This window comes from Rattus norvegicus, chromosome 2 (genome assembly GCF_021556685.1).
Source record: "Rattus norvegicus strain SHRSP/BbbUtx chromosome 2, alternate assembly SHRSP_T2T, whole genome shotgun sequence".
Taxonomy (NCBI): Eukaryota; Metazoa; Chordata; class Mammalia; order Rodentia; family Muridae; genus Rattus; species Rattus norvegicus.
The window spans coordinates 7,217,945-7,230,571 of record NC_141535.1 but is presented as its reverse complement, the minus strand read 5'-3'; the positions used below and the strand labels follow the sequence as shown (position 1 = coordinate 7,230,571).

Sequence of the window (12,627 nt, the reverse complement as noted above, 5' to 3'; positions counted from 1 at the left end):
GCCATAGTTACACTTATACCTAAACCACACAAAGACCCAACAAAGAAAGGAAACTTCAGACCAGTTTCCCTTATGAATATCAACTCAAAAATACTCAATCTCTCTCTCTCTCTTTCTCTCTCTCTCTCTCTCTCTCTCTCTCTGTCTCTCTCGTCTCTCTCTCTCTCTCTCTCTCTCTCTCTCTCTCTCTCTCTCTCTCTCTCTCTCTCTTCCTCCCCTGGCTTGACACGATAAAAAAAATACTCAATAAACTTCTTGCAGACCAAACCTAAGAACACATCAAAATGATCATCCATCATGAGCAAGTAGACTTCATCCCAGAGATGCAGGGATGGTTCAATAGAAGAAAATCCATCAAAAAAAGAAAGAAAGAGAGAGAGAAAGAAAGAAAGAAAGAAAGAAAGAAAGAAAGAAAGAAAGAAAGGAAGGAAGAAAGGAAAGAAGGAAGGAAGGAAGAAAGGAAAGAAAATCCATCAACATAATACACTATTTAAACAAACTCAAGGAAAAAAACCACATGATCATCTCATTAGATGCTGAAATAGCATGTGATAAAATTCAACACCCCTTCATGTTAAAAGTCTTGGAAAGATCAGGAATTCAAGGCCCATACCTAAACATAGTAAAAACCATATACAGCAAACCAGTAACTAACATCAAACTAATGAAGACTAAAGTCCCACTAAAATCAGGGACTAGACAAGGCTGCCCACTCTCTCCCTACTTATTCAATATGGTACTTGAAGTCCTAGCCAGAGCAATCAGACAACAAAAGAAGAATGACCACCAAAGTGCAGATGCTTCAGTTCTTCTTAAAGGGGAAATAAAAATATTCATAGGAGGAGATATGGAGAAAAAGTTTGGAGCAGAGGCTGTAGGAATGACCATTCAGAGCCTGCTTCACCTGGCGATACAGCCCATACATATACAGCCACCAAACCTAGAGAACATTGATGAAGCCAAAAGTGCATGCTGAGAAGAGCCTGATAAAAGTGTCTCCTGAGAACCTCAGCCAGAGCACGACAAATACAGAGGCGAATGCTATCAGCAAATCATTGAACTGAGTGTGCAGTCCCCATTGGAGGAGTTAGTGAAAGGTCTGAAGGAACTGAAGGGGATTGTAACCCCATAAGAACAATACCAACCAACCAGAGCTTCCAGAGGGTAAACTACTACCCAAAGACAGACCCATGGCTCAGTTTATTTATTTCAAAGTTCTTCTCTCCTGATACAACATTAAATGTGTACAATTAACAAAGGATCCTTATTTCCTCTTCCTGTAGTAGGAATCAAAAGTAGGGCCCAGTACAAGACATTGCTGTGGCTAATGCTTTTAACATGAATACAATGTGTTGTGGATTGGTTCTACTGCTATTTGTGTTCATTTGGCTCCCCAAATTACATGGAAACCTGCTCATCTACCTATAAGATGCTGAGGGTCCCTGCCCCCAGTTGACTTCGATTGGTGAAATAAAGTTGCCAGCAACCCATGGCTGGGCATTGAGACAGAGAGGCAAAGATGAAATATGGATTTTAGTCAGAAATAATTCAGGAATATCAGAGGGGGTTGTTTTTAAATTAAAGAAGATTTAACATGCTATTTATTCTTTCACAATTCTGTCCACTATCATGGACTTTGACCATAATCCCCCATTTTTCTGTCTTATCCTTTTCCCTAGATCATTGATGCCTTCTGTCTTCCAACAAATCTTCCTATTTTTCATACCTTTCAGGGGGAAGAGTGGCTCATTACTTTTAATTGGGGTACTTGAATGAGCACAGGTTTGGGGCAATTTACCTGTGCCTGTCCCATTCAAGAAAAAGCACTCGCCCTTCTCTAGCAACCATTAACTGTCAATAGCCTTCTGAGCTCTTCCCAGTGAGTGATGGAGTGTCAGTGGGCTCAACCCCGAGAACGTAGGCAGCCACTGCTGCAGTGAGTCCATCAACTGGCATGTGTTGTCTAGAAGATGGGCTTTCACTGAATTTCTTCCAGTTTTCTGTCCTGCCCCATGATGTTCCCTGAGTCTTGAAAGGGGGATTCAGGTGTTTAGGGCTAAGCATTCAATGGTGACTTATTTTCAACACTTGGGTCAGCTATGAATGCTTAGAGAGGTTCCTCAGATCATGCAGATATAGCCTGCACTTACCTGTATGCTATTCAGGGGTTGCCTTGGCGCATTCACTTCTCTCAGCAGCCTGTGAGATATGTTCCTCAGTTCTAAGAGTCTGCATGCCAGCTGTGGCTGCAGAAGCTTGGCCACCGATTTGGAGGAACTGGATATCCTGTTCAACCCTTGAATTAATGTTCCACGGTTGATCTTGGCTAAAGCAAGGGCCATTTTGACCTTAGATGTTTTCTGCACTGAATCTTTTTTCTGAAAAAAAAAAGAATCTGATATATGATTCTCTGACATATTATTAGAATCTGCATGTAGCAGAAAGTGAGTATTCAACTACATTGTACACAATGCCTTACATTTATCAGTCCAACAATTATACCTCAAAAATTCAATGACTAATTAAAACTATGTGTGAATACATTTATTTTTCCTTACAATAAATATCAAGAATTGAATAAACCAAAAGAAAGAATATTTTCTTTCAGGGTTTGTGTTATTGTTGTTTTTTGAAACAGAGTTTTACTATGTCATCCTGGTTGACCTTAAATTTTCTGTGTAGACCAGATTAGCCTCAAATTTATAGAGATTTGCCCATCACTGCCTGCCTTGAGTGCTGTGATTAAAGGCATGTGCTACAACCACTGTGCCTGCATAGATGTGGGGGTGGAGTGGAGGTAATGGTGTTTTTACATTGACATTAGAAGCTGCTGTGAAAATAAACATGATTCTCTCTTACACTTCCTTTGCCTTTCTTCCTCTCTTCCCAGTACTTGGGATTGAACCCAAGGTCTTGTACATGCTAAGCAGATGCTTCACCCCTGAGCTGTATGTTAGCTCACTGTTTACTCTTACTTTGACACAAGATCTCATAAGTTGTGCAGGCTGCATGTGAGCTCATGCTGTAACCCATTCAGGCCTTATACTTGGCAATCCTCCTGCCTTAGCCTCCTGTTTACTTGGGACTGCAGTCCTATGCTTCCAGGCTCCACTGCAAACAATAATTCTTACCCAAGATATTACTCAATATCTGAAACATTCATGCAATTGTACTTATTTTAAATGCTACAAATGTTTTAACAGGCTTACTTTAAATTGTTTTAGTCATAAGCTAAAGCATATATAATATGTAGAAAGGATTTAAAGGAAAGTAAAATGCCTTACATGCAGATCTATTGTGGCTCTAAGAAAATCCTTTATGTCAAAACTTCAGAAATTCAAGGAATTTCTAACAAACCTGTAGTAGCATCATCAAAGCATATAACATGTGTTTCTTCTGAGTTCTACCAAGTAGTTTACCACAGAGAAAGTGCAGAGAGTAGCAAGGCTGCACCCAGGTAACAGACAGGCAGTTTCATCATTGATCCAAGCAATTTCCTAGCCATAACTTAGGAAATACTGATTAAGAATTGGGTACAAAGCCACCCAATTAGACAAGATGGATGAAGCAAAGAAGTGCAGACTGACAGGAGCCGGATGTAGATCTCTCCTGAGAGACACAGCCAGAATATAGCAAATACAGAGGCAAATGCCAGCAGCAAACCACTGAACTGAGAACAGGACCCCCATTGAAGGAATCAGAGAAAAACTGGAAGAGCTTGAAGGGGCTCGTGACCCCATATGAACAACAATGCCAAGCAACCAGAGCTTCCAGGGACTAAGCCACTACCTAAAGACTATACATGGACTGACCATGGACTCTGACCTCATAGGTAGCATTGAATATCCTAGTAAGATCACCAGTGGAAGGGGAAGCCCTGGGTCCTGCTAAGACTGAACCTCCAGTGAACATGATTGTTGGGGGGAGGGCAGCAATGGGGGGAGGATGGGGAGGGGAACAGCCATAAAGAAGGGGAGGGGGAGGAGTTAGGGGGATGTTAGCCCAGAAACCGGGAAAGGGAATAACACTCGAAATGTAAATAAGAAATACTCAAGTTAATAAAAAAAAATACAAAATTAAAAAAAAAAGAACTGGGTACAAAATCTGCAATATTTTGTTAAACCTAAATATACCCAAACAAAATATCTGATAAATTGAATTATTTTGTCTTGTCTGCAGCAAACATCATGTGTCTGCCTAAGAGCTAACATTTTATATATTTACTTTAAAAATAAATATGCATCATGTGATTTCAGTATTTTTCTTACTGTTCAGAATTTCTAACCCATTCCTGAGGGGTGGTTTTTTTTGTCCTGTTTTTGGTGTTTTGATGTCCCATTGGTGGGTCCTGGTCTTAGTCTCCCAGGCAGCAGCTACAGTAGCTAGTGCCATCTAGACAGTGGGTTGATTTTGGAACTGCTAACCTCCCAAGCCATGTAGAGAAAAGCAACCTAAAAGCAGAGTGAAACAGCTCAGAGGCACAGTCACATGACACTGTTTTCTTCTGTGGCTGTGGTTAAAGGACAGCCAGGGAAGTCACACAGGCTGTCCTGCTGAAGCTCTGATGTCTGCTGGTCCATTTCTTGTGTGCTATGCTGTACTTGCCCCTCTCTACTCTTCCTTTGTAGGGACTTGACACTAGCTTTATCTTACTTGTGACTACACTTTACCTATGTTCTCCCTCACTGTACTCATTATTAAGAATAGTCATCCACATTGGCAGGACAAACAGGGATGGGACATGTTTTACCTTACAAACTTCATCTCCTTTTCAAGTAATCAGTGTTTGGAGATTCTACCATGTTGGCAGTTGTGAAATGATTATCATCTACAGATTCCTCTTCTAATTTTCTACGTGTCTCTACAGGATCTTTTACTTTCTTCTAGTTTTTCTGAGACACAGTCTCACTTTCTAAGCAAATCTGGTCTCATATGGCCTCTTTCTCTGCTGGCATACACAATCACACCTCCAGTTCTTCTCTAGACCATGGCATGCAGCCACTCATTGGCCCCATCTGTTTCTTTTAAACATATTTATTCTACTCTGATGAAATCAATCCAATCCCTTTCTACATTTTCTATTTTCTTTCTTGTTTTTTGTCTTTATATAAAAACAAGGTTAATTATCATTGATAATTTGGTCATGTCAAATTTCAGTAGGGCTCACATAATTTAGGTTGATCAAAACATGACAATTGTATTCTTTCATGGCAGTCTGAACTGCAATAATGGCATATTTAGCTGCTGTGGTTTGAATATGTTTGGCCCAGGGAGTGGCACTACTAGGAGCTGTGGCCTTATTGGAGTAGGCATGGCCTTGTTGGAGGAAGTGGATCACTTTGGGGTGGGCTTTGAGTCTCTCCTTCCAGCTATGTGGGAGCCAGTTTTTCTCCTGGCTGCTGTCAGATCAAGATACAGAACTCTGGGCTCCTCCTGCTCTATGCCTTCCTGGATGCTGCCATGCTCCTGCCTTGGTGATAATGGACTGAACCTCTGAACCTGTAAGCCAGCTCCAATTAAATGTTGTCCTTTATAAGTGTTGCCTTGGTCATGGTGTCTCTTCATAGCAATGGAAACTCTAAGACAGAAATCATCATGAAATCCTAGCTATCTCTGGGTCTTAACCCATGCCTCATGACTATGGTCTTTGTTTCTTTCTAATGCTTAGTTGTTAGAATTTAATGCTGAGCTGCCCTGCACATCTTTTAAATCCTTTCTTTAAGACAAAAGAAAACAAAAACAAACAAAACATTTCCCATATAACTTTAAGGACTTGTTACTTCCAACAACACAATGTTCTTGGCAACTTGTAATTTCCCTCCCACAAACCATAGAATTGGCACTTTCTCAAGAAGACATTCTTCCTGCCTCACAGGAAAATGATGTAGGAAAGCAAACCAAAGCAGAGGGATACAGGTGTGGTTCTCTTCTGTATTACGTGAACAAAAAGATGTCAGGGAGAAGCACCTACCTACAGTCCTCAGAGGTGGGTGGACATGCTTATGATTTACAGCAGTAAATAAACTTCTTAATCAGTTCTAAAAGGGGTGGGGTGGATCTTCATTCTCAGCTGCCAGACATTCCCCTCCTTTTTCTATTGCCTATTCTATGTTGTTTGTTAAGCAAATCATGTGTGGGGGTTTAAATATTGTTCCCAAATGAGTGATCTTCATGCCTGTTTGATGGTTTTCTTTAAGACTCTTAGCCTAAGTATTTAAGATCTGGTTACCGGTGCAAGGTGGATGTCCCTTTGGAGCTTGAGCATCATCTGAGCCGTTCACAGATGCCAGGAAATCAATCACCCACCAAACCCCTGGAGGCTCAGGATTTGCTTAGCAAAGGTAATGTCACTAAGATGGGTTCTGGAACTATGCTCCAGATTTCCGAACTGACCTTCTTCACTTGAATACTTTCCCGCTTCTCAGGCCCTTCCCATATCTTTATTGTCAGTAGTTTTAACACCGAACTATCATTTCTATACCAGAGCAATTACTATCCTCCCTCTATAAAACAAGCCTGCCAGTAAAGCTTATTCAATTCTTCCTTTGAATAGTCCCAGGATTTGGCCCTTTCCTCCCACCCATCCTCTATTCTAGTGTCTACGACACCATTGTCATCTCTTCTGTAGGTGAGCGAATAGCCAGCTAAACAGTTCCTTTCTTCCAGTTTTGCTTACTTTCATTATTTCACCTTCATAAAGCTGAGGGACCCAGTTAAAACCCATGACAGTGTCTTCGTTAGGTTTTTACTGCTATGAACAGACACCATGACCAAGGCAAGTCTTATAAATGACAACATTTAATTGGGGCTGGCTTATAGGTTCAGAGGTTTAGTCCATTATCAAGCATGACACCATCCAGGCAGGCAGGGTGCAGGAGGACCTGAGAGTTTTACATCTTCATCAGTCTGGCTTCCAGACAGCTAGGATGAAGTTCTTAAAGTCCACACCCACAATGCCACACCTACTCCACAAAGGTCACACCTACTCAACAGGGCCACACCTTCTAATAATGTCACTCCCTGGGCTGAGCAAACCATCACAGTCAGAATCACACCTTACTTTGGCACAATTGCTATTCAGCTCTGTGTGAAAGCAAAGTGGGCATATGCCCTGTGGAGATGGCGGCTTTCTCCCATCTGACACAACCATCTTCCCTCCCTTTCCCTTCTCAATATTTGTGGAACTTAAGAGTGTTTTGTGAAAGTTGAACTTCTTCTTGTCAAATCCAGACAGAAGTGGAGCTGGAGATGAGGGAAGGGTGAATACTGAGGTAAGTGCTTCTGAAAGGACTCCTTAAAGGCTCAGGTGAGGTCTCTTTTCATTCTACACACAGTCTGTGCTTTGAACATGTCACACATATGAGTGGGTCTGTGTCACTAAGTTAGCAAAGAAAATGGTGAAAAAAGAACCACAGATTTCAAATTGGGCAAAAGCTGTCATTGTGTTCTTCCATAAATGGCCTGAGTTTCATAAATCAATAAATTAAGGTGCTAGAAACAAGACATAGAGCTCTCTTTAGTGAGCTGGCAGCTATGTATCTAAATAGAAATCATGGTCTTGGATCTGGTGACAATGATGCCATCAGAAGGCAGACAAAGATGAAAGGGGATATAAAAAAACTGAATCCTGTCACCCTATCTGGACTATCTTGTCTCGCCTTGGTATGAGAGGATATACCTAGTCCTGTGGTGACTTAATGTGCCAGGGTAATGTTCTCAGAGGAGAAGGGTATCTGAAGGGAGTACTGGGAGGACAGAGGGGCTGTATGTAAAGTGAATAACAAATCAATTAATGAAAAATCTGATTTTTTTTTGGTTGAACAAGTCTCAATGTCTCTAATCTTAACAACGAAGGAAGCACATTTTGGAAAAGTAACAGGGCACTTATAGCATGTCTCTAGCTTAGAGGACTCCCCTTGAGGCTTTTTCCAATAATTATTGCCACTTTAAGCATTTATATCCTAGGTCCACTGTGGATGCCTGTCTATCTCTTCTCTTACAACTCCAGAGAATGGCCACGAAAAGTTTACAGTGTTTCAAAGTACTTTATACCCAAGTCCAGGGAAATACTAAGAGGGGGTGTAACTAGACATTAGAGATCTGGAATTACTAACTTTGGGTTGACCCCTGGAGTTTTCAAGCCTTGGTTTGTGCTGCTCCATTAGCCAGCATCTCTCTGTACACTGCCCAACTACTGCTCATTGGGGATCCCACACTTCACCATAATCCTTTTCCCCCAAATGAAGAAGGGTTATTTTCATTGTTAGTCAACATTCAGATCAATAAACTAAGTAGCTCCAATTTACAACTCAACTGCATGGATTAAATGCAATGTGTTATGTCCCTTGAAACAAAATTCAACGAAAATAATTTTATTATATTCTATCTCTCTGTTCCTCACCTAGTCACCTATCCTACTTAATAGAATGATTATCCTTCCAGCTATTCAAGAAATGCCAACTCTTGCTTGACTCCTGCATAGCATGTCATCCCATGCTGTCAACTTTATGATATATTGAATCTACCACCAGTCTTTATATTCCCAATATTCTTGGCAACCATTTATAACAGAATCTTACTAGAAACTTTGCCACTATTAAGAAAAAATATCACTGGAAAAATAACATTTCTTTTGTGGGTTTGTATATGTGTGTGACATATATCTGTGTTCATGTATGCATGGAGAGGCCAAAGGAGGGTTTCCTGTGTCTTCCTCTATCATTCCCTACCTTATATTTTGAGGCAGGTCTGTCACTGAACCGTACTCTTTCAGCTAGGCTGACTAGCCAGTGAGAGCCCAGGATCCACCTGCCTTCATTCATAATGCTGGGTTTACAGGCAGACATACCTGGATTGTATGTGGGCGCCAGAGATGCAAACTCTTGCTGGCACAGCAAGTGATCTGATCCATTGAACTTTCTCTCTAGCCCTAAGAACCATTTTCAGTGTAAAAATTGGATATCATTTTCATCCTCAAGATCATCTTTGTCATATGTTTGTGTTATAATTAAGACAAAGATTAGCTTCTTTTGTTGCATGACATCCAAGATCTTTATATTCTGGGTCCAGGTTAAATTAATAATACTTTAACTTTACTATTAAAACCCCGTCTTTAGTACATTAAACCCACTGACAAGGGACCATTCTTTTTAATTGTCTCTATATCCTTTCCTTCCAGTTCCAAGTGATAGAGAGGTAATGTGGTAAATATTCAACAGTCGTTTATCTCGAGAAATGGCTAGGACAGCTCCAACACCCTTCCTAATGAGATGCACAGATTTTTGTGCTTTCCATATTGTTCAGGATGCTTTTTGTATGTTTTTTAAAACTTCTGGTTTGGACTAAACACTTGATATTGTCACAAGTCTGGCTTTTATAGTATCATATAAAGTGTATTGTACTTCAAAGGAGATACTTAGAATAATTAGGTTAGAAAAGATACTGTCTTTCCTTTTTTTTTTTTTTTTATAAGCATCTTCAAAATTCCCTCTCCCTCCAATTTCAAGTTTATCTTTTTCAAATCCTTTTTGGAACAGAGACTTTAAAAATACAGTATATGCATATTTTGTGTAAATTGGTAGATATCGGTACTTTCTTTTCACATTAACACATACTTATTTACGCTGTATCTTTTCAGTATTGGTTTATCTCAGTTATTGTATTCAGTTAATTGTATTAGATTTTATCATAGTATTTCTAACTACTTTACAATTTACATTAAGTAAATCTTTTTTTTTTATTAACTTGAGTATTTCTTATATACATTTCAAGTGTTAGTCCCTTTCCCGGTTTCCGGACAAACATCACCCTCCCCCATCCCCTTCCTTATGGGTGTTCCCCTCCCAAACCTCCCCCCATTGCCACCCTCCCCCCATAGTCTAGTTCACTGGGGGTTCAGTCTTAGCAGGACCCAGGGCTTCCCCTTCCACTGGTGCTCTTACTAGGATATTCATTGCTACCTATGGGGTCAGAGTCCAGGGTCAGTCCATGTATAGTCTTTAGGTAGTGGCTTAGTCCCTGGAAGCTCTGGTTGCTTGACATTGTTGTACTTTTGGGGTCTCGAGCACCTTCAAGCTCTTCCAGTTCTTTCTCTGATCCCTTCAACGGGGGACCTATTCTCAGTTCAGTGGTTTGCTGCTGGCATTCGCCTCTGTATTTGCTGTATTCTGGCTGTGTCTCTCAGGAGCGATCTCCATCCGGCTCCTGTCGGTCTGCACTTCTTTGCTTCATCCATCTTGTCTAATTGGGTGGCTGTATATGTATGGGCCACATGTGGGGCAGGCTCTGAATGGGTGTTCCTTCAGTCTCTGTTTTAATCTTTGCCTCTCTCTTCCCTGCCAAGGGTATTCTTTTTCCTCATTTAAAGAAGGAGTGAAGCATTCACATTTTGATCATCCATCTTGAGTTTCATTTGTTCTAGGGATCTAGGGTAATTCAAGCATTTGGGCTAATAGCCAACATTAAGTAAATCTTATGTAAACCACATTGTCAGTTTCTGGTTGAAAGACCTCCAGGTTTTTAATCTAATGATCAAATGATCATCTTTAATCATAATTAATCTACCTCACTCACTTCCTGGTCTATCTCTAGGACTAGTCCCACGAAATAAAATTTGACATTGGTTTTTCTGTGGACAAATTAGTTAAAAAAATTTTAACTTTACTTACTGATCTCAGCATTAATGATTTGTATGATACAAATAATAACATATTTTGTCCTTTTTTTTTTGAAGCTCAAGAATCACATTACCTGGTTAGACTGTGATAATCTTAGGATGGTAGGAAGATCATCTTTAAACTCATCTATAAGGTCCATGATTGCCTTCTGGAGCCCCTCAACTAAAAAAAGGAGAAATTAGGAAAAACATCCTGTGACATTTGCAGGCATTTGGAACACTGGCCATTATCCCAGGGAACGGGGAATACAAAGAAACCTGTGGGATTTGTTCCCAATTGTGCCCCTGCCCATAGCCCCCGTTACAATAGGGTTGGCCATATACACACATCTTCCAGAGAAGTTCTTCACCACCTGTCCACAGATCCACCCAATAGGTCTGACTTCCATGACAAGCTGGAACTTGGTTCCAAGCGTTTAGTGAATTGCCAGCCTGGGATAGGATGTCCTCCACTCAGACCAGCAAGAACAGGACCTGTTGGCTCACTGGCTCACTGCTGGGGTTCTTTGTGACTACACAATGGAACCTCTGAGAACTTGTTACAAAACCTTCTGAAATAACTGTATTAGTGGGAGAAAGAATGTGTTTGGAGGCAAGAGGGCAAGAGGGAAGAGTGAGGAACCTGAAAAGTGGATTACAGTAGGAAGATCTATATTTCAGATTGAGTTTTGTCCTAAATTCTATAGTGATATTTAAATTAATGGGTCTAGCTCCCTTTGAAGGGAGTGAGAATGTAGTTTAAAAGAAGTACTTCATATACAGTGTTAAGCACACACACACACACAAACACACACACACACATACACACACACACTCATTCACATACACACATACTGTGGTTATTCACTCAAGAGGCAAAGAAGGTGGTGACCTCCCTTTGTAAACTCTGTAAACCTCAAAGCAGGAATATGGCCAATTCGTGGCCTGAGAGCTCCAGTCCCCTTCCCCAGGCCTCCCTTACTGTCAAACTGGCATCCTAGCCTCTGAAACTATCATAAATGTCATCTCCAGTCCTTCAATATGACCCTTCCCAGATTAGTCTAATTTTAGGTGAAAAGTCTGAACAGGAAAAACCACCTGCTCAGGAATCGAAATTCCACCAATCCTCACTCTAAAAACTCTCTGCTTTAGAAAGCTCTGCCCCTTAAACCCTATGTAAAGGTTGTGTCTCCTCAGTTCCCTGTTGTCCACTCCCAGTGCAAATGTCAAAACTTTACCAAAGGAAGACCCCAGTCTCAGATAAAAAACAAAGTGTTTTGTTTAAATATCAGCCCACGCCCAGATAAAGCACATCAAGCCAACATGGTTCCATGTGGAGAGATTTAATGGGAGAATTTAACAAGGGGAAGGGATAAGAGAAAGAAGAGAAAGAGAGAGAGGGCAGAAAATGTCTGCCTTTTATTTGTAATATGATGTAACTGCTCCCAGCTGAAGGTGGGAACTAAGCCAAAGGTGTACTGGGAATTTATGGCAATTGCCATGGCAACAGTGACCAGGTGGTGTAGCTGCTGGAGGTGAAAGCAATTCCTGATACCAACATAACTCTTTTTTTCTTATCATAAAATAAAGGAAAAAGGGAGGGGGAAGCTGATGGTGAAAGGAGGATAGGGGTGCTGTGTCTCTTAGGCTACTTCCTGCTGCCTTGTACTCAATGTCAGGGTACAGCTGACTTTCACCATCAGGGCGCACTTGGTAAACGTTCGCATCAGGTTCCTCAATGGACAGTGGCTAGTAATCCTGTAACAGGAACTGATTAATAGTTTGATTAGAGTTTTTTTTATCTGTTGTTGAAGGAATGTAGAGACAAGATTAATGAGGCAGAAGCAAATAGTAACACCAGAAAGATGACTAGAAAGGGTGTTCTGAATGGGAGTATCTACTTTTATATAGGGTTTTCGAAAGTCCAGGAATTGGAGGCCTCACGTTCCTTGAAATTCTGCCTGTCTGATTGA

At 40.8% G+C, this 12,627-nt stretch overlaps 1 protein-coding gene across 2 annotated transcripts in view; it reads right to left on the bottom strand.

Moving 5' to 3' along the window:
• Spata9 (spermatogenesis associated 9) overlaps positions 1-11,173 on the bottom strand; it is a 38,007-nt gene extending 26,834 nt beyond the window's left edge. The window contains exons 1-3 of one of the 2 annotated variants that reach the window (XM_087617403.1): positions 11,004-11,173; positions 10,750-10,838; positions 2,151-2,378 (exon numbers count right to left, since the gene is read on the bottom strand). In XM_087617403.1, the coding sequence (XP_087473529.1) occupies positions 2,151-2,378; positions 10,750-10,838; positions 11,004-11,064 (378 nt within the window). In that variant the 5' untranslated portion in view covers positions 11,065-11,173. 2 annotated transcript variants of the gene reach the window in all.
• Between the last annotated feature and the right edge of the window lie 1,454 nt (positions 11,174-12,627).